Here is a 27,224-nt window from a genome sequence, read left to right as displayed (position 1 = left end):
CAGCAGAAAACCTGAGGTCATAATGCCACTGTACAGATCCATGGTGAGACCTCATCTCGAGTATTGTGTTCAATTCTGGAGACCACACTACCGAAAAGATGTGTTGAGAATTGAGTCGGTTCAGCGAATGGCTACCAGAATGGTCTTGGGGCTCAGGGATCTCACGTATGAAGAAAGGTTAAAGAAACTGCGGATGTACTCGCTGGAGGAGCGAAGAGACAGAGGGGACATGATTGAGACCTTTAAGTATATTACTGGGCGTATAGAGGTGAAAGATGATATCTTCAGTCTTACAGGACCCTCGGTAACCAGAGGACACTCGCTGAAAATCAGGGGAGGGAAATTTCGGGGTGATGCTAGGAAGTACTTCTTCACCGAAAGGGTGGTCGATCATTGGAACGAGCTGCCTCAGCGGGTGATTGAGGCCAGCAGCGTGTTAGATTTCAAGAGAAAATGGGATATTCATGTGGGATCTCTAGGAGAGTAAGAATCAAGGAGCGGGTCATTGGTATGGGCAGACTCGATGGGCTATGGCCCTTTTCTGCCGTCAATTTCTATGTTTCTATGTTTCTATGTTTCTGCCAGGTTGAATAGTACGCCCAGAAATTCATTATCCAGCCCAGGCTCTGCAAGACCTGGACCACTTTAACCACTTCTTGTTTCCCTTTTGATAACGACAGAGTTCTGATCAGCCAGTCGTCTATATGTGGATGCACTTGCAATCCTGCTCTGCGGAGATACATTGCTACCACAACCATCACCTTGGTGAATGTGCAGAGTGCTGTTGCCAACCCAAAGGGGAGCAGTGAGAACTGATAATGTCTCTCCGGCACATGGAAACTCAGAAATCTCCTGTGTTCCAGAAATATGGGAATGTGCAAGTAGACTTCTGTCAAGTCTAAGGAAGCCATAAATTTCCCTGGAGCTACCACTGCAATGATTGATTGCATGGTTTCCATGCAAAAACATGGAACCTTCAGGGCCTCATTGACATATGTGAGATCCAGAATGAGTCTCCAATCTTCTGAGCCTTTCTTGTGCACTATGAAGTATATGGAGTGTCTGCCTGAGCCCGATTCTTCAGAAGTCTCTGTATTGTTGCTAAGATTCTGCATAACTTTTCCTAGGTGACCCACCGGGAAGTCCACAAACCTGTCCGTTAAGGGTACAAGCTTGAGTTCTCAAGCTTGTACCCTCCACAAATGATCTCCAGCATCCTGATGAGATTTGTGTCCAGACCTCTACATACACTGAGAACCTTCCTCCTAGTCTCAGGGGGAAGACTTCAGCCCTGGCGTTATTGCACTTTCTTGGAGGTTGATGTGGGACAAGAAACGGAGGCTTGGATTCACCTAGGTCCTGTAAATCTCTGTCTTAATCCCCGATAGGATCTCTGAGATAAGGCTCCTCCTGGGCACTGTCAAATGCGGCTGGAATTACAAAATTAGACCGCTCAGGCAGAGATTTTGGTCAATGATCTGCCACACTGGCCATTAGATCGTCCAAACCCTTTCCAAACAACATCTGTCCTTTGAAAAGGAGTCTGCTGAGAATAGCCTTGAAGATGGAATCTCCTGCCCATTGCCTGAGTCAGAGCATTCTGTTGGGCTGAAATCAAATAAATTGAGACTTTGCTCATGACTGATGATGTCGTAGAGAGCATCAGCCACATAGTCAGGGAGGATGGGATATAAATCGAACTAAGTAAATAAATAATCCACCCCTGCTAGCATCAGCTGGGGCAAAGGCTCGCCCTCTGCCAGGGTGAGCCCACTCATTTTGGTATGATAAGCGCATGCCACAAAAGAGGCTGCAGCAGTTGCTTTGATCCCTAAGGCCAAAGCTTCTAACTGCCTTTTTAGGACCACACCCTCTGTGATCTTGCATATCCTTTAATATTATGCCTCTCTCATTTGACAGAGACATGCGCCTGGTTATCTGAGCAACCAAGGAATCCAAATTAGGCTGAGCGAACATCTGTTGACACTCCTGCACCATAGGGTACAGCCTAGACATTGTTCTGGCTATCTTTAAAGAGCTCTTAGGAGTGCTCTGTGACTGAAACACTCATATCAGGATAAAAGGGAAAAGACGTGGGCTGCACTCTCACTCTGTTCAGGATAGAACAAAGAGTAGAAGGGGCCTGCTGGGTGTCTAACTGTAACTCCTGCAGGGAGTCAATAATGAGCTCTAATACTGCCGAAGGCTTGAACAGCCGGTGTACTTTGAGATCTTCTCCTTGGTCGAGGACCACCATTGATTACTGCGTACTTGCTCCTGTTTGTGATGCTATATCTCCCAGCAGAGAAGACTCACTCTGTGACAGTAAGAGCATATAGACTGACACTTTGTCTTTGAATCCGTCAGAAAAGTCTACAGATCATGGTCAGCCTTTGCCAATGACACTGATGTGCCCTGGGAGCCCAAACCCCAGCTCTCTTGCACAACGCTTGGCTTGCTATCCAAAAAGTTCTCCACATCAAATTAACAAATTCAGCAGGAAAAGGCTTTACTAGGCAGCTCAGAGTTCCCTTTGGGTAATTCTGCCTTACGTCTCTTGGTCTCCATAGTTTCCATGCTCTTACGCTTTGGTATGCTGCTGTTCAAGGCTCTGGGAGGAATTTTCCCCCAGACAGCCCCCCACCCCAGGTTCCTCAGCCTTAGAAACCAAAGGGAAAGCTAAGCCTGATGCTCATGCCCTCTTTCATGTGCTGCGTGACACATGGCGCAAGGGCACTCTTCTGGCATCTAACCAGCACAACCTTAGCATGAATTAGGGGGTAAAAGAGCCGGAGGACTTCATCCATGCCAGTTTTGGGGCAAAACAAGGTGATTTGAAGGCTCTGGAGAACTATGAAAAAAAAAAAATCAGGAAATTCAAGATGGCTGCAGCAGCATTTTGACTCCAAAACATGACTCAGAAACGACTTTTCTGAGTTTTTTTTTTAAAACTTTTAGTAAGCCGGATTTTGGAGGTAGAAGACCCTAAAGAATGTGGCAGAAGCCTTAAAAAATCGGTTTTTCAAATCTCCTCCTGTACACAGGCTATCATAGCCTAACTCTCTGAAGCCTATGCTCTGAAGGTACTGCAGCCTGCCTCAACTCTACGAAGTAGCTGAATTTGGGAGAAGAAGCCCTGCCTAAATCAGCCAATCCTCCAAACACTGAGATCTTCAAGTTAAACTGATCATCAACCCCCACAGAACAGGGAGCATGAAATTGCAACTGTCACCCTGAAGAGCCCCACTGAGCACCCTGAGGATGCATAACATCCTGTGCTTAAGCCCCTGCAATTCAGTAGGTGAGCTAAGCTATTAGGGATACAGACCCCTGAGCTCCACAAAGTTTTCTACAGGCTGACCAATCAGGTCCCCAAGGACTTAAACTGCTGGCTGCAGACCCAGGTCTGCTTCTTCTCCATACAAAGCAGAGCGTTCCCCTGTACTGGAGAGGTTTGGTGCACTGATAGTCACAAAAAATACTGAAAATAATAAACAAATATACAGAGATCAGAAAGACACCTTCTGAAGGAGGCAGCAGAGCTCTGTGGAGAAGGAGGAGGGGTTAAAAACCTGGAATGGATTCCTTCTACATGGCTCATAAACATGGGGAGAACACCCTACTATCCAGAATGATACACCTCTTGCACTAGAAAGAGAGTTATATTTGGTGTGGAATCAGAAGATGTAACTAGCAACAGAAATTTATGTTCTTAAAATCCTTTTCTGATATATATGTAGAATGCAAAAAATGCAATGTGTTATACAGATAATTTTGCCTCATACTCGGTCCTTTGGCTCCACATACCATGTCTGTGCCATAGACAGGCGAGGTCATTTTTATCTCCCAAAAGTGTTGTCCGTCAGTCAATAACTTAGTGCCACGGATAGCAGCTGTGCCACAGCTGTACTCCATGTGGAAGCTCACTTTCCGGTTGTCACAACTCAGAATGGTGGCAGTTGATTTGCTCATGTCATCCCAGACCCAGTCAAAGTCTGCTTTTAAGGGAAACCAAGCAAAAGATGGTATCAGTGTGCAGTGCTTGCTGCCTAGCCAAATCTTAACTACTACTATTTCTATAGTGCTACTAGATGTGTGCAGCACTGTAGAAAGTAAAGAAATCATATAATAAACAATAAATCATGAAAACAAACATGAAACAAAAGCCTTTGGGTCCAAAATTTAAGAACTATCACCAAGTCACAAGTACTCAGCAGGATCCCAAAGAGTAGAGCCTCTCCTTATCGTTCGTATGCAGAGATAAATAGTGGCTTATCCATAAGGCAAAGCTAGAAAGATTGTGGACTTTTCCTCCAGGAACATAATTAACCCTATTTTAAACTCAACTGTGCCAAATGCCTTGATCACATCTTCTGGCAATAAATTCTATAGCATCATCATTTGCTGATTGCAAAAATAAATATTTTCCCCAACTTTGTTTTAAATTGCTTCCCAGTTTTATGAGGGGCAAAAACAAGCAAAGAATCCAACGAAAATGCAGTAAAATATCATATATGTAAATATAGTCATAAAACAGTTTGTATCCAAAAGGGTTGATGAACCAGGACCCAACACGGTCCGTGTTTCAAAGAAACACTCCTTCCTCAGGGGTCCTAAAGTATACTTTATACAAGGAAACCTGATGGATAACAACTGGAGTCAGCAGTGTTGGTGAACAACTAAGCAAGCTGTATGAGCTCCTACAAACTATTTTATGACTATATTTATGATTGTTAATTAAAGACTTAAGAGTCTTGTGCATCATTACTGTAGTTTTTGCTTTTGTTCTTCGATCCCAGTTTTATGAAGCATTTTCTAATCTTGGGATTATTTGAAAGGGTAAACAACTGATTCCCTATTTACCTATTCTAGCCTAGTCATGATTTTATATACAGTACTCCTCTTAAATTTGTGGGGGTTCCGTTCCAGGTTTTTAAGCAGGGGAGACTGGAGAGGCAGCTGGAGTGGCAGGAGAGGGCAGCCGGAACACCGGCGAGGGAAGGAAATCACTCGCGTATGCTCCGACCGCCTCTTCCTGTACTAAAGTCGGGCCTCACCAATCAGGAGCTGCGTGTCAAAGCAGCTCCTGATTGGTGAGGCCTCACTTTAGTACAAGAAGATGCGGTTGGAGCATACAGCAGGTGATTTCCTTCACTCGCTGGCCCTCCGGCTGCCCTAAAGGAGACATGATAGAAACCTTCAAGATCATGAAGGGCATAGAAAAAGTGGACAGGGATAGATTTTTCAAACTATGGGGAACCACAAGTACAAGGAGAAATTGAGAGGGGAAAGGTTTAGAACAAATGCCAGAAAGTTCTTTTTCACCCAGAGGGTGGTGGATACATGGAACGCGCTACCACGCTACAGGGCTTCAAAGAAGGTCTGGACAGGTACCTGGAGGACAAAGGGATTGAGGGGTACAGATAAGAGTAGAGGTAAGGTTATAGGGATAGGATTAGAGGTAATTTGTAAAATTAGTCAGAGACAGGCAGAGGCAGTGGGCGTGATGGGCCGCCGCGAGAGCGGACCGTTGGGCGAGATGGACCTCTGGTCTGCCTCAGCGGAGGCAACTTCTTATGTTCTATCCTGCCTCTCCAGCTGCCTTCTCGTGCCCAGTCATTCGTGGTCAGAAAATACTGCTGACCATGAATTCACGGGGGAGCACTGTACTTAGTCATATTTCATAGCAGCTCTTTCTTCTCTAACCTGATGAGCCTTAATATATTTAGCCTTTCTTTATAGGGGTGATATTCCTCACCTTTCATTCATCCTTCCATGGATCTTTTCTAGTTCTGCTATAGCTTTTCTGAAATGCACACAGTACTCAAAGCATTATTAAAATTGTGTTTTCTCTTTTCCTTTCTAAATAAAACTTTCTAATATTCTATTGGATTTTTTTTTTGACTGTGCTGATTTCAATGTAATATCCACACCGATTCAAAGATCTTTACCTGAGTGGCAACTCCTAATATGGAAACTGACATTGTATAAAGTAGAGTTAACATTCTTTTTCTCTATGTATATCAGTATTCACTTGTCCAGATTGTTTCATCTGCCCCCAGTCTCATCAGAGTCTCCTGTAAGAACCTGCTAATGATTTAACAACTATGTTAAAAACATCCCTGGTGCACGCCCTCTTTCTCAATTGAGAAAACTGACCATTTAGACCCGTTCTGTTTCCTGTCTTTCCCAATCCACAACTAGACAGATTCACTAACCTCCCTTTTCCCATCCGATCCGTGGGCGATCCATGGCCGCTCGCCCGCATGCAAAGTAGGCATGCCCCCCCAGTGACTACACAGATCGCTGGAGAGCAATCCTGACGCATGTGCAGACCATCTTGTTTGCCTATAGATCAGTGGTCTCAAACTCAAACACTTTGCAGGGCCACATTTTGGATTTGTAGGTACTTGGAGGGCCTCAGAAAAAAATAGTTAATGTCTTACTAAAGAAATGGCAATTTTGCATGAGGTAAAACTCTTTATAGTTTATAAATCTTTCCTTTTGGCTAAGTCTCAATAATAATATTGTAATTTATAGCTAAAGAGACATATGATCAATAAACTGTTTTATTTTACTTTTGTGATTATGATAAACATACCGAGGGCCTCCAAATAGTACCTGGCGGGCCGTGAGTTTAAGACCACTGCTGCAGATGGTCTGCGCATGCTCTCCACGCAAGGAAGAGCTGGAAACTTCTTTTTTTCATGGGCTGAAACTTACTTTTATGCAAGCCCGTTTTACTCTCCCGTGTCCCAGGCTAGCCTGCCCTTTCCCGCAGTGCGAGCCTATGGTTTTAACCCGTGGGTTTAAAGCAGGGCTGCACTGCGGGGAAGAGCAGTTGTTCCGATGCATTCTGGAAAGGAAGGCGAAGGGCTGTGACAAGCAGGGAGTGGAGCTGGGGAGAAGCTTGTGGGGCTCAGGCTAGCCTGGGACATGGGAGAGTAAAACGCAACATATTCTGCCCCTACACCTTGGTATTCAAATCCCCGGTGGCTGATTTCTTCTTTTCCTTTTCGCAAGCCCATGCCACCCCGACTCTCCTGCTCTCTGCCGCCCTTCCCCACAGTGCAGAGTCAGGACAGCAGAGAACAGGAGATGTACCTTAGCTGGTTGCTTATTTACAAGAGAGAATGCTCAGGCGTCAGCAGGGCCGTGAGCGACTGGTCCTCAGCAGTCGCTTCTTTTTGATCAGCCAGCCGTCGGTGTTCCTGATTTTTTTTAGTGAATCACATCCTTCCTACATTTGAATGCAATTCTCCCTCATTTGCATGTGCAGATCGGATGCGGATCAGATCAGGAGTAAGGTTAGTGAATCGGGTCAGGGTTGCAAAGTGGTCGGGACACAATCGGTGTCCTTAGTGAATCTAGACCATTGTCTCTTATCCTCTGGTTTTCTCATTTCCTCAAGAGTTTCTCATGAAGGACTTTGATTACTAAGACATCAGATATTCTTACAGGAGGACTACACATGACCTCAAAGAAAACTGAATCCAAACGCCACACTTTTACCACCTTAAAACCATTTTCTGTCCATACTGTTTCTAAGGAACAGCAGTACAAAAACAGGCCTATGATTAGCACTCTGTAATAACCAATGGCGTCCTAAACGTGATGACATATTTGGCCATTTCAGGAATGTAAGAAAGAAAAGCTTTAGTTGAATTAGTGTCATACAGTCATCCTCTTCTCCGCACTGGCAATCTTTGACCCGGTGGAACGAATGCAGGCTCGGGCAATATGGGGTCTCACTTTGATTTTCACAGTCACAATATGATTCTCCTGTAACAGGAACCGCACTGGGGATGGCAGGAAGGAGTGAAGGAAACTCTGGTTCAGAATCTGAGTCACTATGCTGGTAAGATAAAAACAGAAATAACAACGAACTATAACTTTTGTTCTATCATCATATGGCACTTACATAGCACAAAATGCTACAGAGAAGGGGTGAAAGTGAAGAATTGCAGATAAAACTAGCAGAGCCATGTTGAATTTCAATGTTTGGCAATAATTATCTACAAAAACAATACAAAGCTTTATCCCCTTCATCCCCACCAATATATTTAATCGGTGTCCAACATTTAGGGGCAACAAGGCACTTCAGATTCTACAAGATCTCTCTAAATTCAGCCTTTGAGGGGCAAGCTCTATAACTCGACATTTATTTATTTTTTAAAATTTATGAATCGCTTAAATATAAGCGATGTAAAAAAACATTTCTTCTTATAATACTTTTATTCTTTCCAACTTCATGGAAGTCAGACATTTTTCACCCTTTATATATAATTCTATCTGGGGCAAAAGGAGAAATTAGGTTCTTACCTGCTAATTTACTTTCTTTTAGCTTCTCCAGACCAGTAGAGGTTAATCTTTACGAATGGGTATATATCCAATCATGACCAGCAGGTGGAGACTGAAAACAAAACTGTGGGACAGTATATAATATACTCCCTTCTCTATTTACATCAGTCTGCCGAATAGCAAAGCAGAACTAAGAACTGGAAAACAGAAAGAAAACAATACTCCGAACAGGAGTAACAAATAACATACCCAAATGCTGTTGGAAAATGCAGAGGAGAAATACCAGAAGGAAAATGTCCCCACAGCTCGCCAGCTAAGCCAGCCGAGCCACAGCCGCTGTTCTTTAATTCTCCCCGGCCCTAGAAAAATACTAGAACCCGCAGCAAAAAACAAAAACTGCCCGCGAAACAGCCCCAACAACAACAACAACAGACAGGTGCGGTTCCTGTTACAGGAGAATCATCTACTGGTCTGGAGAAGCTAAAAGAAAGTAAATTAGCAGGTAAGAACCTAATTTCTCCTTCTTTAGCACTCTCCAGACCAGTAGAGGTTAATCTTTACGAATGGGACGTACCAAAGCAGTCCCTCACACGGGCAGGACCCCCGAAGTGCTGACACCAGAACACACACACCGAACACCGCGTCCTGACGCGCCAGAACATCTACCCGAAAGAGTCTGACAAAGGAATACAAGGAAGACCACACCGCAGCCTTACAAATGTCCACTGGAGGCACGAGCGACGACTCAGCCCATGAAGCCGCCTGACCCCGAGAAGAATGAGCTTTGAGAAACTCCGGAACGGGCTGCTGCCCCAGAAGAGAAGCGGAAGCAATAGTCTCCTTGATCTAGCATGCAATAGTAGCCTTAGAAGCGCCAGCCCCCCTAAGAGGACCAGTCAGAAGGACAAAGAGATGATTTTATTTCCTGATCTCCTGGGTCCGCTGCACATAAGAGCGAAGGACCCGACCAACATCCAACTCGCGCAGCTGTCTTTGCTCAGAAGAGCCCTCCCAACTACCCAAGACCGGGAGGACCACAGATTGATTGACATGAAAAGGAAAAACTACTTTCGGCAGAAAAAGAAGGAACAGGCCTCAAGACAACCTGCTCCATAGAAAACTCCAAGAAGGGAGCCCTACAAGAGAAAACCTGTAGCTCAGAAACACGCCTAGCGGAAGAAATGTCTACCAAAAAGACCATCTTCAGAGTAAGGTCCTTCAAAGAGCAGCCGTCCAACGGTTCGAAGGGCAGGTGCATCAGAATAGAGAGAACCAGTCTGAGATTCCAAGAGGGAACAGAGGACCGCACGGGAGGCCTGAGCACCTAGGCCGCCCGCAAAAAGCGAATCACATCAGGAAAGGCTGTCAAACGCTGACCCGTCACAAACCCCCGAAAGACTGACAAGGCCACAAGCTGAACCCGGAGAGAAGCCGAAGCCAGGCCTCTATCCAGGCCATCATGCAAGAACTCTAGGATGTTAGGCACAGAAACGCGAAGAGAGACCACTCCCCGCACCTGGCACCACCCCTCAAAGAAGTGCCAAATCCACACAGAAGCCTGAGAGGTAGAAAGCCTCCAGGACCCCAAGAGTGTAGAAATCACCCTATCTGAATACCCCTTCTTACCAAGGCGACCCCTTTCAAAAGCCAAGCCGTAAGACAGAAGGGAGACGGGTCGAACATGGGAATGGGACCCTGCGTCAGAAGGTCGTCCAAGGGAGGCAGAGGATCCGCCACCAGAGTGTCACCAGATCTGCGTATCACGGATGTCGAGGCCAATCTGGAGCCACCAGAATCACCAGACCCAGATGGCGAACAATGCGGAGAAGAACTCTGCCCACTAATGGCCACAGAGGGAACATGCACAACAGCCCCTCTGTTAGCCATGGTTGAACCAGAGCATCCAGACCCTCGGCCAGTCCATCCCTGCGACGACTGAAGAAGCGGAACACCTCGGCATTGCCACTCGTGGCCATCAGGTCCATCAGGGACTGACCTCAAGCCTGCATTATCAACTGAAAAGCCACAGGGCTGAGACACCACTCTCTGTGATCTAAGATGTGACTGAGGAAGTTCGCCTGAATATTCTCCACCCCGGCCATGTGAGAGGCCGAGAGGTCCAGAAGGCGTGACTCCGTCCCAAAGCATGAGCCGAACCGCCTCCTCCGCCACCTGAGCGCTCTTGGTGCCTCAACGATTGACATAAGCCACCGCTGTGGCATTGTCAGACCGGACTCTGACCGACTTGCCCATCAAGAGGGAGCGGAAGGCTAACAGCGCCAGAGGGACGGCTCTGGTCTCCAACATGTTGATCGACCAGGACGCCTCCTCCATGGACCAGGTGCCCTGAGCTGAGTGACCTAGACACTGAGCCCCCCCAACCGAGGAGACTGGCATCCGTGAGAAGCACCGTCCACTGCGATAGATCCAGACTCATCCTCTGGACCAGATGAGAGGTCTGGAGCCACCAAAGAAGACTGCAGCGCGCCAAGCCTCGCAGAGGGACAGGGACCTCCAAACTGAGCTTCTGGGGTGACCATCTACGGAGCAGAGCATACTGAAGAGACACATGTGGGCCCGCGCCCACCTCATAACATCCAGGAACGCTGCCATCGACCCCAAGACTTGGAGGAAATCCTGCGCCCGAGGACACTGGGACGCCAAAAGAAGGCGAATCTAAGATTGCAATTTGCTTACCCGGGCCTCTGGAAGGAAGACCTTCCCCAAGGAGGTATCGAACACAACCTCAAGGTACTCCAGATGCTGAGCGGGGACCAACCGACTCTTGGAAAGGTTGACCACCCAGCCCAGTGACCGGAGAAACTCAACCACCCGAGCCGTAACTCGGGTGCTCTCCTGCAACGACTTCGCCCGAAACAACCAGTCATCCCAGAAGGGGTGCACCAGAATGCCCTCTGACTGCAATGCCGCCGTGACGACCACCATCAACTTGGTGAACGTCCGGGGAGTCGTGGCCAGGCCCAAGGGAAGCACACAGAACTGATAGTGCAGACCCAATATCGCAAAGCAAAGAAAGAGCTGAGGAGAGGCCCGAATGGAAACAGGCAAGTAGGCCTCCGCCAGAGCGAGAGAAGTCAGGAACTCCCCCGGCTGAACCGCCAGAAGGACAGACTGCAGTGTGTCCATGCGAATAAAAGGGAATTCTGAGAGTCCTGTTGACCTCAGTTTAAACCAAGGATGGGCCGAAAGGTCCCCTCCCTTTAGGGCCCCATAAAGGAAATGGCGTACCAGCCGATACCGCACTCCTGAGGGGACACTGGACAACTGCTTTGAGATCTAGCAAGCGCTGAAGGGTCTGGCGAAAGGCTAGCGTCTCCCATGCCACCTGACATGGAGAGGCTAGATATGATCCGGCAGAGAGCGGGCAAAATTAAAGTACATAACCGTCCCGCACCACCACCAGGATCCACTGATCGGACGTGATCTTGGCCCACTTGGGAAACAAGTTGCGAAGCCGGGCACCCACGGGAACCAAAGGGGGCGCCGGAAAAGAGACATCGCGCAGGACGGGCAGCAGGGGAACCGGGGGGGGAACTCCCAGCCCCCCGACGGGCCCCCTGAAAAGACTGCATGCGCTAAGCCAACCGACCCCGGGGAAAAACCGGAAGCCTGGAAAGAAGCAGTCCCATGCCCCAGGCGAAACTTGCAAAATTCCCGCAGACGCCCCTGGGCAATGCCAACCCGAGATGCCGGGCAGGCACGGTCCTCAGGCAGACGGGGCACCTCAGAGTCCGTCAGAGGCTGAACCACCGGATTTAAATCCTCTCTAAACAAAAAACAACCCCCGAAAGGGAAATTTTGGGAAGTTCAGTTTTGGACTCGGCAACCGCCGACCAAGCGCGAAGCCACAAGGTACAGCGTGCGGCCACCAAAAGTCCCAGACTTAGCAGCACCAAGTCACAAAGAACAACCGAGAGGAACGAGGCAGTCATCTCAAACTTCACCACCTCCTGATCCACTAAGGACCAGTCATCAGACTCACGATCCAGGACATGCTCAGACCACCGAAACACGGTGCGAGCCGCCTGGACCCCCAAGGCAGAGACATCAAAATTATACTTAAGAAGTGTCTCTAACGTACGCTCCTCAGAGACCCTAAGAGCAGAACCGTCCATAACAGGCACGGTATGCCGCTTAGGAAGTGCCGAGACCACCGCATCCCCCATTGGCGAAATTAAGGTAGCCCTATCCCCCTCCGGGATGGGATACCCATGAGCCAAGGCGCACACCAAACGAAACGGTGCCCGTAGGCCACTGCGCCAACACAAAATCCCGAAAATCCTGACTCACAGGAAAAGAGTGGGAAACAGGACAGACCCCCTGAAGCAGAGGGGCCCCCATACGCGGGGTCTCCGGTGGCGCAACTTCAAAAATGCAGCACCAAGGAGACCTGCTACATCAGGTCTAAAAGCTCATCCCTCTACATAAAAAGCGCACTACGGACGCATCTGCTCTGGAAGACGGGAAACCCGCCGCCCCGCTACCAGCGGGCGTCCCCTCTAGAGGATCCTGGAAGCCCGCCAAAGCAGCCAGGTCCTCAACCATGCCAACACGCTCCTCCGACCACCAATTCACAATCCAAGCCCCCCCGCGGGCGCTTGGATGAGGGAGGAGGAAGAGGGGACGCCAAACGAAAAGAGGGAGGCAAGCCATAGGGGGCGCGGAGGGAAACCACCCCCGAAACCCCCCAGGTGCACGTGGGACCCCCAATTGTCTGCACAAAGAAAGAAATTAAATTGGGGACAAAAAACCCCTGGGGGTCCCCAGGGACTCCCTGCCCCAGCAGGGGTCCCTGCTGAAACCTGCCCCTGTGTTTGCAATACAGGGGGAAGGTCACCTGAGGTTGCAGACAAAATGGAGGGGCCAGACAGAGAAAATGGCGAAATGCCCGCCAAAAATGCTCCCTCCATGGCCTGTAGCGGCTGAGAAGGCTGAACAGTCCCAGCCGCTAAAACAGGCAAGTCGGCATCAGCTGTCAAAAAATCAGCTGAGAGGGAATCCTTCGGGGAATCCCTCCGTGGGCGGTTGGGGAAGACCGGGCTTCCCCACTGCTCCCAGCCGACTCGCGAGGCACCATCGGCGGGGAGCTCTGGGCGCCTGCAGCTGCTGCCGACGGAGCTCCACCACCTCACCGGGCCAAACTACCGATTTCAGTCCGGCCGCAAGTGCCTCGCGGCTGGACCTAATTGTGTCCCACTCCCCCGGAGAAGGGCACAATTGCTCCATACGCGACCTAGCTATAAAAAAGTGCCGGTTAGATGAAAAAATACAGTAAAATACAGTTTTCTTAAAGGGATACAACCCTCCAGACCAGCACTACCTCAGGATTTTTTTTTTTTTTTTTACAGAACAGACTCCACAGGCTCTCGAAGCAATATGCCTTGCTTGATTTAGGGGGCAAGGCTTACTGCTGAGGCTCCTCTAGAAAAATGTGGGGAGGTGGAGGAAGTGGGGGGAGGGACCCCGCTCGAGAACCGCCGGGTTTGACACCCCCGAGGTCAGACGGACCCCCAAACAGGGCCCGCCCAAGCTCCGTCTGGCCAAAAACAGGGACTAGAAACTCCCTAAACAAATTTCAACAGACCTACCAAGGGAGATGGGTACAGATCACTCAACACCTGCTGGCGACTGAAAGAAGACTGATGTAAATAGAGAAAGGAGTATATTATATACTGTCCCACAGTTTTGTTTTCAGTCTCCACCTGCTGGTCATGATTGGATATATACCCATTCGTAAAGATTAACCTCTACTGGTCTGGAGAGTGCTAAAGAATAACTCTTGGAAACTAACAGAATGGGTTGGAATGGTGGGGGAGGGGTGTGTGAAAAAAAACCCATCTAAATAAAAAATGGGTGACATTGGACTAGAGAAATAAGCTCTTGTCCACAAACTGGACTTATGAACTTCTATGGCAGCAGCGGTTCCAGCTTCAGCAGCATAGAAACTTAGGATATCATATATACTCAAATATAAACTGAGATTTGTGTAACAAAAAATGGGTCCGTTTATATTCAGATCTACCTTTAATCCTGGTGGTCCAGTGGTGTGGTGAGCCAAGCCGGGCGGTAGTGATCCTTCCATTTCTTGATGTGAGGTGTCGAGTCCTGCCCTGGCGCATCCCCTCCTTCCCTCCCTGCTGTAGAATCACCATGGGGCCCCCTCCATTGGAGCAGCAGTATAGGACTCCCACCTTAATCACTTGTGGTCCAGTGGGGTGAGTCAGGGCAGGTGCAATCCTCTTACCTCCTGCCTATGCAGTCTCTCTGAAAAAATAGCTGCTGCGGCAATTCACGAGACTGCGTCAAGTCTCACAAATTGCTGTGAGAACTCATGGAAGCCATTTATCCAGTGAGACTATGCGGGCAGGAATGCAAGAGGATCACTCCTGCCCCAAATCACCCCGCTGGACCACCAGTGATTAAGGTAGGTCCAGGGGAAGGCCTATGCTGCTTCTCCGAGGGAGGGGCACGTTTTGATTCTACAGCAGGGAGGGAGGGGGTGTGCGGTGATTCTATAGCCAGCTGATAGACAGGACAGGACCTGACACCTCATCTCAGGGTAAGAAGGGATCGCTTCCGTCCCGCCCCAGTTTGGCTCACCACACAACTGGACCACCAGGATTTAAGGTGGACCCGGGGTTTAGGCCAGCACCAGGCTCGGGGCGGGTGGGTATACAATTGGGCTGCTCTTGAATATAAACCCTCCGTTTATATTTAACATTTGTCCCCTAAAAAAAGGGGGGAGGGAATGTTCTTAGTTTATATTTGAGAATATACAGTAGATATTCAGCCCATGGTGGTCTGAGGTTTTAAGCTGCTTATAGCCATGAGTTGAACTAACTCTGGATATCCAATGCCAGGGCATGTCTTATCTTATCTTTATTACTATTTGATAACCAGTGGCGTCCTAAATGTGATGACATATTTGGCCATATATACCGCAACAGTGGACTTAAAAAGGCATCAAACAGGGTATTGTCGACTCCAGCCCTGAATATCTGGCTATGTCCAGTTACCAAGGTACTGATTGATATTCAGACTGGTTAGCTTGGCAAATAAAGTTAGGGAAGTCTCTTTGCTTTTCTGTCTGCATATTTAGCCAGTTAGTGGACTGAATATCTACGCTAACCTGTTAAGTACTAGTCTACCCCTTAACTGTCCCAGCACTAAATGGACAGTGCCTGGGGGCAGAGGCAATATTCAGCAGCATTATCTACTTAAGTGCCACTGAGTACTGCCATATGGTCTGCCGTTATCTACTATGCTAACTAGGCGGGAGCCGCTCCTGCCTGGTTAAGCTCTTTTGAATATCAGGCCCTTAGTGAAAATATAGCAGCTAGGAAATTGCTTTTTTTTTTCAAACTGTCTCACACCTTGTTCTCTATTCAACTAATCATTGGCCAGTTTAATGAATCATTTATTGCTACATCATTTTTATTTATTTATTGGGACTTTATTAACAGCCTTTATGAAGAGACTCGCCCAAGGCAGTGTACAGCAGATACAGTTTTAAAAAGGTTTTTTTTTTTCTGTTAACAACATAATAATAAAATGACCAAATATAAGCATAAATACAATAAATCAATGAGGTAAACTTAAAGATGGCAAACAGAAACCTAGTAATAGGACTAACACGATACAGTATAAGAAATATACAATCATATTTCAGATATATGATAAATGTCAGTAAAATACAAATGATATCATAATTAACAGCATGAAAGAACATTCAAATATAAATACAATACTCAATATCAGTACAGTATCAATGAAATACCTAATAGATATGCATTTGAATATTCAAATAATATATGATCTAAGGCAAAAAAAAAAAAAAGTTAGACCCTAAAGTTTTTGCTATGTTCTCAGCAATCGCTTTGAATTTCAATGAGAAATTAAATGTAATTAGTCATCATACTTATATATTACTATTAAACAATATTAATTATCTCAAATGATGTTGATATCACTGACATTTTAGTATTACTACCTAGTGATTTTTGTACATTAAAAATGTGTGAGCTGTAGCACAGTAATTGACATCATTCAAACAATACAACAAACAGTATGTCAGAATTTCACAGACACTACGAATGCTCAAAGTGTCCACCCCCAGCTTTAACATGGTCGCTTTGGAAAGTTCTTAATAGCCTTATCGATCAGTCCTGTGGCAGGCTGTCCCAGATCATCTGCAGCACTTCCTCAAGTTTGACGATTGCATCTTTGAGTGAAGCTTGCGATAGGCCTTCAACATTGTGAAAATCGTTGGATGGTCAAACTAAAAAAATCTATAACTTCACTGTATTTAAAAACACTATCTATGTTTGAGATTTAACAAATAAAGCTATAAAATTTCATGTTGAAATTCCAAGCAGTTGCTGAGAAAAAAGCAAAACATTCTAGGAGGTTATTTTTTTGCTTTACCCTATAGATATGATGCTAATACAGTACTCCCTCGAAATTCGCAGGGGTTCCGTTCCAGGAACACCCGTGAATTTTGAAAAACCGCAAATGCGGTTTAGGAGCTGATCGAAGGCAGGAGAGGGCAGCTGGGACGCCGGCAGGAGCTGAAAATCATACTCAGTATTTTCCAACCGCCTCTTCCTGGTACTAAAGTCAGGATACACCAATCAGGAGCTGCTTTGATATGCCACATAGCATGTCAACGCACAACACTACACTCAATATATATGCCAAAAATCCTAAAATAGTAACAACAAAGAGGCACAACCAGTCACAACAGGGTTTGGATGGGGGACGCCCAGGGTGAGCTACAATCCTAGCCTGCAACAACTCCACTTGAGAAATAAAGGGCGCTCTCAGTGTGAACCATCAGCAATGGGAGCAGAAGCTCCGATACTTCACTTCTGGGTTGAGGCGGGAAGCCTCCACCACCACACCATCATTGAGCCCCCTATGTGTATATAATGAAAAACACCTGCAATAAGGCCCTAAATAAATAATACAATCTAAGCAACCCCGTGAGCAAATCAAACTCAAACGGTGGAATTATAACCTGAGCGACCCCCACACAAACCCTGCCAGCCGAAACCCGCCAAGCTAGAAATAAAGCAATAAAAAACAAAATCAAAAAATGCTCAATTTCAATCACAAATAATACTTATCTGAACCAAACTACCACGAATGAAAACGCCAGGAGCCAAAGTTCAACCACGCTGGTTTCGGGGAGGAGCCCTTCTTCAGGAACCTAGCCCCCGACCACAAACCAAAAAGCAAAGGAAAAAATGCAAAAACGCGAAGCGGGACGGCTGGAGGGAGGGGTGTCCGAGCGGGAGAACACTCACGCCTAAAAAGAGGACCAGGATACACGTCACACACAAACCAACCAATCATACAGGACGCGCAACGCGTCAGCGATCACTCACACCGGGGCAGAAAAAAGCCCCAATACTGCAGAAAGGGAACGATAAAAACCCGTTCAGTGCTAGAAACCCGACAGTGCTGGGAACAACCCAGCGCAGGAAACCTCCACGATGACACGGCACCCAGAAAAAATAGAAAATAGAATGGAACCCTATATGATGGTGTTCCATTCCACACTTTCATTAAGACTTTCTCAAGTGGAGTTGTTGCAGGCTAGGATTGTAGCTCACCCTGGGCGTCCCCCATCCAAACCCTGTTGTGACATAGCATGTCAAAGCAGCTCCTGATTGGTGTAGCCTGACTTTAGTACCAGGAAGAGGCGGTCGGAAAATATCATGAATTACTGAGTCTGCGATTCGCGAACTCACAGGGGTTTACTGTACTGTCTGTACAATACAATGAAACATTTTTACATGTAGCTCAGGGGGCAAGGACAGTGTTTGACAAGCTCTGCCACCATCAATCCGATGTCCAACTGCCTTAAAGGAGTGGAGCGCCAAAGTGCACAACAACTGCCAACGTCACAAGGCAAGCCCAACCACTGCAGGAAACATAAGAGAGCCTTACCTCATAGCAGCAGCTTGCTCCCCCCCCCCCAACAGACCTCCAACTGCCTTACCAGGGGGCAGAAGGTAAGAACATAACATAACATAAGCAGCACTGCTTGCCAACACCTGCTCTGTACAACGAGCTGTCTCCTTTTTTATTAGATCTCTGTCTCCAGCTGGGTTTACAATCTCAGAGGTTTTTTTGTTTTTGTTTATTTTTAAGAGGAGGTAATAAGGGAGAACAGAGTATCTCAAGGTGGTCAGGGAAATGGTGCTACCAGCTCTGCCCTCAGACAGGCACCCACCTAGCCTGATCCCAAACTCAACCAACTCGGAAACACAGATCAGAAGCTGGAAATGGCTATCCACTCGCCTGCTGGAGATCAGAGTATACTGAAGTGCCAGGAGTGTGCCATCCAGTATCTATCATGCAATTCAGTGCTCTCCGTCTCCGCCTGCTGGTAGATGGACATAACCCATTCATCTGGATTCGTCTGCTGTAGATGACAGGGAATGAAACATTTTTACATTTAGCTCAGGGAGCAAGGACAGCTGAGATATATAGATGGGACAAGATGGGTAGTATAGAGTCAATTGGGATAAATATAGTTGGGGAAGATAACAAAAAATAATATGTTCAGCGGAATAAGATATAAGGAACTAGTCTAAGTTACAGCGAGTGTAGCAAGCTAGTCTAGATGCAGAGTGAGTAGATAGTTTCACATACGTTCTGTAGTTTTGAATTAGATGTAGCCCTCTGGGAGTAACTTCCAATGTGTGGAGTATACTCCTGAGAAGGCTCACTAGCAGGTATACTGGGAAATTTTTTACGACAAGGGCAAACTACGGACCGCGGCCCATATCCGATCTGTTTAGTTTTTTAATCTGGCCCACCGACCATCCAAACCTCACTGACTGTGAGCCCTACGTACCTCCCTCCAGAGCAGTGTTGGGCCAGCAGCACTTTAAACAGGTTGCTTTGCGGCCTTCTCTCATCAGAGAATTCCCTCTGTCGCATCATTGATGATGTCATCAGTAATGCGGCACACGAAAGGCCTTGATGAGAGAAGGCCGCAAAGCAGCATGTTTAGAGTGCTGCCAGCCCAAAGCTACTCTGGAGGGAGGTATGTAGGGCTCGCAGTCGGTGGGGTTCAGATGGGAGGGTCAGCGGGAGTTCGGCTTCATGGAGGGGGCAGGTGCTCAAGGGTTCTGCTGCACAAGGAATTGGAGGGAAAGATGGAAGCTGGGCAAGGGTCTGCTGCACAAGGGATGAGAGGGAGGGAGGGAAGGAAGGATTGAGGCTGGGCAAGGGTTCTGCTGCACAGGGGGGATGGAGGGATAGAAAGATGTTCTTGGTCTGGCTCCTCTGTCAAATTTAAGAACCCATTGTGGCCTATGAGTCAAAAAGTTTGCCCACTCCTGGTATAGATAGTGATGCTCATTGAGAGGTGTGTAGAGTTCCACGTATGTTCATTGTGATTCTTTAGTGATAGTTTCATGCTGTGGTTGGGGGACATGGGAAGAACTACAGCAATTCTTTCTTTGACTTAATTACAATTCTGTTTTGCAGTTTATTTTGTGAGCAATGTAGAGGTGAATTTTTAGGTATTACTATGTTTTTAATACCTATTGTGTTTCAGTTTCTACTGAAAACCCGCAGATGGGGAAGAAGTGACAACACGCACCAAGATGGATGAGTTCCATCCAAATCTACTTCCATCCACCCTTATTGGCACTGCCATGAACCAGTTATATTATTCAGAATAGCAGAAGACTGATAGCCCCCCGCTGCTGGGGAGGGTGTGAGAGGTTTGAGACTTTAAACACATGTGGAGTGCATGCCGAAGTCCAAGAGTTTTGGAAGATGTTAGTAGGCCTAACAAAAAGGAATCAAGTGTTTATGTTGGAGTTACCATATTAATAAAATACAATGAGTTAACTTCGTCTCCCCTCCAGTTAGAGGATGTAAACTCAAAAGACACCATCAACACCTTTTCTCACATCAGGCAGCATTATGGGGTAAAGATCTAGAATAATTGCTTACGCCTACTACTTATGGGGAATTCAGGAAAAGCCTAAAAACATATCTGTTCCTGAAGTATCTAGGCAGCTGATCCATACAACTCTTTCTCCTCAATAACTGATCCCTTGAGCTGTTAATCACTAGCTTCCATCCTGTTAAGTTCAATCAATTTGTACCATCTTTTAATCTTTGTAAACCGCATAGAACTTCACGTTCCTGCGGTATATAAACTGTTATTATTATTAACTAAAGGAGTGGGTAAAAATAATAGCAAATTAATAATGGGGTGTATGGCACTATCATGAGCCATGGCAGTGGAAAAGTCCAAGCTTACCAGAGAGACAGCATTCTTTAGGCATATGGAATGGTTACAGAAAATGTCAGAATCACAGAATATTAAAAATCCAAGTCAACATTTCAGACTGGAGGACGACACATTATAATTTGTGATTAAATGGGGTAAGGGTACCAATTTATAATAGTAGTACACTGTCTGTTTTGTTTTACTATGACCGATTATTGGCTTTTCTTACAAAGTTTCAAGTTTAATAATAATTTGATTAATCGCTTAATCTAAATTCTAAGCGATGTACATAATAATAAAATTACAAAATAAGGGGCATAATACAGTAAATAACAAAACTAAGACTGACGAGACTATTGACAAATTTAACGAAACTAGGAACATAAGGGAGTAGATGGATAAGAGTTACAATTTGTTTAAAAGTTATAGAAACAAATAAGGGAGATACATAAGGAGAGGGAAGATAAAAATTACTTCAATAAAATTATAGAGAAAAAATAAAATTAGTTAGAAGACTAAATGATTAATTTACAAAGGCATCTTTAAAGAGAAAGCTCTTTAGTTTACCCTTGAATTTTTCTATATTGGGTTCTTCCCTTAAGTGGCTAGGGAGAGAATTCCAAGTTTGGGGGGCCGTGACTGAAAAGATCAATTGTCGTCTAGTATTAATAATTCTAAGGGAAGGAATCGTCAGCAAATGCTGTTCAGCGGATCTTAATGTTCTATTGGAAGTGTATGGAATTAGTAACTTGTAAATGAAAGCCGGAGTTTTAAAAAGAAGGGATTTAAATGTGAGCAGACATAGTTTATATGTTACCCGATGAGCAACTGGAAGCCAGTGCGCCCTCTTAAGAAGGGGTGTTATGTGATCGAACTTCTTAGCTTTGAAAAAGCTGTGGTAGCTGCTGCTGCGGTAATTGCTGACATCCATAGGGATTTAATGGGTGTCTGAGCATTTGCCACACAGCAGTTGCTACCAAAGCTTTGTAAAAAGGGGGGGGGGGGGTAGGCATGTTAGCTAAGTGGAGGTGGGGAGTAGGGAGAAAGTTAATACACAAATGGATATTGGGGAGTCCCTGGACATCGTGTACCTGGACTTTAGCAAAGCATTCGATAGCGTACCACACCGCAGGTTACTGAGCAAGATGAGTTCTATAGGATTAGGTAACACATTGACGAAATGGGTTGGGAGCTGGCTTGGAGGTAGGCTACAAAGGGTGGTGGTGAACGGCACCCCCTCCGAAATGACGGAGGTGATTAGTGGAGTATCACAGGGCTCAGTCTTGGGCCCAATCCTATTCAACATCTTTATAAGAGACTTGGCAGAAGGGCTTCGAGGTAAAATAATATTATTCGCCAATGACGCCAAACTGAGTAATGTAGTGGGCAAATGCACAACAGACGAAGATTCAGTGCCCGACAACATGATGCACGACCTACTCCTACTGGAGCGATGGTCTAGGACATGGCAACTAAACTTCAATGCCAAAAAATGCAAAGTTATGCACCTGGGCAGCCAGAATCCAGGCAAGTCTTATACCCTTAATAGCGAGATCCTAGCAAAAATGGTAGCAGAACGAGACTTGGGGTAATCGTCAGTGAGGACATGAAGTCTGCCAATCAAGTGGAGCAGGCTTCGTCCAAGGCAAGACAAATCATGGGCTGCATACGAAGTGGTTTCGTCAGTCGTAAGGCGGAAGTCATTATGCCATTGTATAGATCCATGGTGAGGCCCCACCTGGAGTACTGTGTGCAATTCTGGAGGCCGCATTATCGCAAGGATGTGCTGAGACTGGAGTCGGTGCAAAGAATGGCCACCCGGATGGTCTCGGGACTCAAGGATCTACCATACGAAAAACGGCTTGACAAATTGCAGCTATACTCGCTCGAGGAGCGCAGAGAGAGGGGGGACATGATCGAGATGTTCAAGTATCTTACGGGCCGCATCGAGGCGGAGGAAGATATCTTCTTTTTCAAGGGTCCCACGACAACAAGAGGGCATCCGTTGAAAATCAGGGGCGGGAAACTACGAGGTGACACCAGGAAATTCTTTTTCACTGAAAGAGTGGTTGATCGCTGGAATAGTCTTCCAGTACAGGTGATTGAGGCCAGCAGCGTGCCTGATTTTAAGGCCAAATGGGATCGGCACATGGGATCTATTCACAGGGCAAAGGTAGGGGAGGGACATTAAGGTGGGCAGACTAGATGGGCCGTGGGCCCTTATCTGCCGTCTATTTCTATGTTTCTATGTTTCTAAATGGTGTTAGCAGAATGGAAGATAGACAAGAAGCATTTGTTGGATGAATTAATGTGACATTGGACTGTTAAGATTGTTGAATAAACTTCAAATGTTAATAAAACCAAATTACTTCTAAAGGTTTAGAGAATTTGTTAGTATCTTGATATTAGCAAAAAAAAATAAATAAATAAATTCTTGCTCTCTTTTACTACTAAAATGTTGATGGAGAGACTTGCTCTCTGGGAAGTCAGCACAAACCTGTCCATCCGAGTCATAGCCCCATCCTTCTCCACCTGATGTCAAGGCCACTGCCCGTGCATCTGTGTCACGCTGCACCCCGCTGAGAACAAAATGCCAGGCTCTGTTGTTCCGTGGACGCCGTGCCATGATGCTCTACTATATGAATTCTACAAGAATAAAAGCATAGATGGGGCGATCACATACCAGGAAGCAGGAGTTGTGTCTATTCTGTAAAATATAGGGCAGGTTTCTAACACTTTCTCTGACAAAATGACATTTGCCATGACTTCACAGCTGCAAAAGTGGCATGAGAAGAACCCCTCTTGCGCCTCAAGATTGCTGACAGGAAAATGTAGACAGATGTTACCATAAGATTTCCACATAAAATTACTTTTGAAAGCAATGCAAACAAAGTTTTGGAGCTTGATTAAAAAAATTTCCAGCAAATACTGCCAACACACATATAAAAATATCAGCATAGTACATTTAGAAAAAGCAGTAGAGAGACACTGTATCTCAGATAATCCAAGTAAAACCTTCAGTGCAGAACTTTGGACTGAGCTCTGCTCTTCAGCATATTACAAGGGCAACTTAAAAAAGAAAAGTGTTTCACAACCATTAATCAGCTGTCTAAGAATTGCTCTCCCTCACTACAGCTAAGAGTCCATACTGTACTTTCTCCCACAACAAAACACATTTTTAGCCACACTGAAAGGTGTTCTTGCAGGCATATTTAGATTTAGTGGAGGAAATGTGCATATGGAGATGGTATTTTCAAATCTTTTGAGTATTTCTCCAGGGGGAAAAAAAAAAAAAAAAATCTACCTATACAAATGCAATTAAGTGATCACGCATATTTTGTACACACAATTTTTATAGTTGTAGAACATACACATTTTTGCTTTTAAAAGAAATGGTGCAAAGCTAGGGTAAAAGACATGCACACTCTTTGCCCTGGCACAGAGAATCTGAAAATTGCCCCTTACATTACCTTCATTTATTTATTTATTAGAAGTCTAGGCCCCTTCATTTTATTTCAGAAAGCTCTGAAAACTTTCTTGTTTACTAAACACTTTGGAAACTAAGCCATTCTAGATTACATTCTTCTTCTATATTTATGTACATACTTACATTATTGTAAACCGAGTTGAGCACCTTTTTGGTTGAAGACCCGGTCTATAAAATTAAGTTTTAGTTTAGTTTAGATTTATTGTCTTTTTAAATAAATGTGCCCAAGGTGGTGTACAGCACAAATAAGTTGAACATAAATAGACAATTACAGAAATAAAAATATTCAAATAACAGTACATAGTATGGCATAAGATGCTACTTACAATAATCAAGAGAATATCTAACAAAACATCTTAACAGATAGCATAGGGTCTAAGCCAGTGTATTGCAAACTGTGTGCCACGGCACACTAGTGTACCTCCTGAGATTCCAAATGTGACGCGGTACTCTCAGGAGAAAGAGAGACGCCGGCCAGATGATTTGCCTACGTCCTAGGGCCAGAGGTTCTCAACACATGGTCCGGCGCCAGCGCTGCATGTCTAGCGACTTCCTGGTGCCATCGCGTTTCTCCTGGGACTCCTGCCTTCCTCGTCTTATTTCCCTACCCCTGGACCAGCAGCGGCAGCTGTGTGCGTTTAATTCGCCACACAGCTGCTGCTAGCATTAGCTGCGTGGGGAAGTTAAAAGCACAGATGGACCAATGGGAGAAGGGAGGGAAGGAGAGAAATGTCAGACTACTGGAAGGAAAGGAGAGAGAGAGAGAGATGTTGGACTATAGGGGGGGAGGGGGAAAAAGAGAGATGTCAGACCATGGAAACAGGGAGGGTGACCGTAGAGATATCTAGCAATGAGGTATGTAGCACTTTTTCTAGGATGAGTTCATTAACTTAATTGTCTTCTTTAAAATATAGTTGTTGCTTTTTAGGGGAGTTAAGTCCACATACATTTAGAGAAACTAGCCAAAGAATCATCTCTCTAGCCACCCTATACATTCATAAATGCCCCCCTCTCCCAGCCCCCTTCTAAGCCATAGGTAGGGAGGCAGACCATCACAGAGGGAGGGAGGGAGAAGTGCTCTGATGCTCAAAGGCTGGGAGAGGGAGGGGGTATTTTTGGAAGTTGGGAGGGTTTTTTAAAAAAGGACAAAAATAGTTATGTAGGTCCTGGTTAATTTGCAGTGCTGCGGTCTGCCCATGCAGCCTGCATACAAACCCACAAGCGGACAAACCTGGGGTGAGCAATGCTCCCAAGGGAATGGTCCCTGAGCCCCAATCTGTGAATGTAGGCTGTCTAGGTGGAAGCACTGCAGAGCTGCCAACCAACTGGAAACAGACTTTGCCAGTAAAACCTGCAATCTCCCGCAGTCAGAGCTGTCCCTGCGGGGAACCTCTGCAGCATGAACTCACGAAGCTGCAAAAACACTGAATTTAGAGGGAAAAAAAAAATAAGAGAAAATTAGCTCCTACTGTCTTGCTTGTAGGAAAACAAGCCAGAGGGCAGTCTTGAGGTAAGAGGGGAGGATCAAAAATATGTAAATGAAGCTTCCTACAAGAGATCTCACAAGACAGGATTGACTACCCACTTGTCCAGCAATAAAGCGGCATTGTACAATAAATATTTATTAACCTTTAAAAACACAGGTACCACACTATTTTATCCTGAACTAAAAATAAAATTCTTTTTTCTATCTTTGTGTTCTGGCCTTTCACTTCTCTGATTTCTGCTTTCCTTCGTCTTAGGTCTTTCCAGGATTTCTCTCTCCTCCCTTTTCTTTCAGCTTTCAATTTATTTTTCTACTTCTATGTCCAAATTTAACTCATTCTTACTATTTAGTCTTCAAGTTCCCTCTTTTTTACAGTCTACTGGCAGCTTTTCATCTCTTTACCTCACTCTGGCTCTCCTATTTTACTTTCCCTTATTCCCAGTCTTTCACTAACTTTGCCCTCTTTCTCTCCCCTTCTATACTGTGTTTGCTCCCTATACCTGCCCTTTTTCCCCTTCCATCATTATCTTCCTCTTCTCTTCCCCAAATATCTGCTCATTTCTCTCTCCCCTCTTCCATCCAGTATTTACCCCTTCCATGCTCCATCTGTCTCCTCTCTCCCTTTCCATCCAGCATCTCCGCACTCTCTCTCCCCTTCCATCAGTATCTCCCCCTGTCTCTTCTCCCCTTCCATACAGTCTGTTCCATCTCTCCCCTTTCACTTCCCCCTTCTATCATCTCCCTCCCGTCTACCCTCTTCTACCAAGGCTTCAGTCTCCCTCCTTTTATACAGCTTATTCCCACCCACCCCACCTCCACCAATATCTCCCCTCCCCTACACCAGCATCTGCCCCCTAGCATCCCCACCACTGCTGCTGCTGCTTTCCCGAAGCAGCAGCAGCAAACAGAAACAAACTGCCTGCAGGACCTTCCCATACATATCCACGGCTGCCGGCTTTACCTCGGGATAAGAACTGGCGTCGGAGAGGGTAAGCCAAAAGCTGCAGCTATGTATGGAAAAGTCCCGCAATTGATTTGTTTCAGTTTGCTGCTACTTTGGGAAAGCAGCAGCAACACAAGAGGAAAGAGTGATACCGAAAGGGTGCTGGTCCCGACTCCACTGGCTGCTCAGTGGGGCTGAACGGCTGGGCAGCCTCCTGATAAAATGTGCGCAGCCGTGCAGCTAAGAGGGAATATTGCCTGCAATGCAGGCAGTCCCTTGAATACAGACTTCTGACCTAAAAGTCTGTGTTCTCCCACAGCCACCTGGGCCTGTGCAGTACTAAAAAGCCTCTCTCAGATGATAAAAACCTGAAAAAGAAATAAACTGGCTCTTACCATCTTGCAAGTAGAGGGAATAACTGAGGAGTATAGGACAGTCCAAGGAGCCAGAGTGGAAAAATGCAAATGAGTCTCTACACGCACCACACGAGTGAAGGTGCATAACCCACTGGTTCAAGACTGATGTTCCTATTGAACTAGAAATTGTTTTGTGATCTGTAAATATGTACACAGGTAAGCAGCATCCCAGACCCAAGATACAGTTTGCACCAGTGTCATGCCTGTGCTCATTTTGTCTGCCTTTTCACTTTTTCCCAGAAACAAAGCACTGTACCACTGGAAGCATCTATACCAGGGGTCCCCAGTTACTAGGCCACACAGAAATTTTT

General features: G+C 46.0%; 1 protein-coding gene across 5 annotated transcripts in view; it reads right to left on the bottom strand.

The window, feature by feature from the left end:
• SPSB3 (splA/ryanodine receptor domain and SOCS box containing 3) overlaps positions 1-27,224 on the bottom strand; it is a 42,818-nt gene that overhangs the window by 14,306 nt on the left and 1,288 nt on the right. For 2 of the 5 annotated variants that reach the window (XM_033963616.1, XM_033963615.1), the window contains exons 2-5: positions 24,192-24,236; positions 23,079-23,227; positions 7,678-7,855; positions 3,808-3,998 (exon numbers count right to left, since the gene is read on the bottom strand). In XM_033963616.1, coding sequence (XP_033819507.1) covers positions 3,808-3,998; positions 7,678-7,855; positions 23,079-23,207 — 498 coding nt within the window. In that variant the 5' untranslated portion in view covers positions 23,208-23,227; positions 24,192-24,236. The remainder of the gene's footprint in view (positions 1-3,807; positions 3,999-7,677; positions 7,856-23,078; positions 23,228-24,191; positions 24,237-27,224) is intronic. The other 3 variants (XM_033963617.1, XM_033963614.1, XM_033963619.1) reach the window with 2 other exon arrangements.

The sequence above is a fragment of the Geotrypetes seraphini genome, chromosome 11, assembly GCF_902459505.1.
Source record: "Geotrypetes seraphini chromosome 11, aGeoSer1.1, whole genome shotgun sequence".
Taxonomy (NCBI): Eukaryota; Metazoa; Chordata; class Amphibia; order Gymnophiona; family Dermophiidae; genus Geotrypetes; species Geotrypetes seraphini.
The sequence above is the reverse complement of the archived record's forward strand: the minus strand, read 5'-3'. Positions and strand labels throughout refer to the sequence as shown.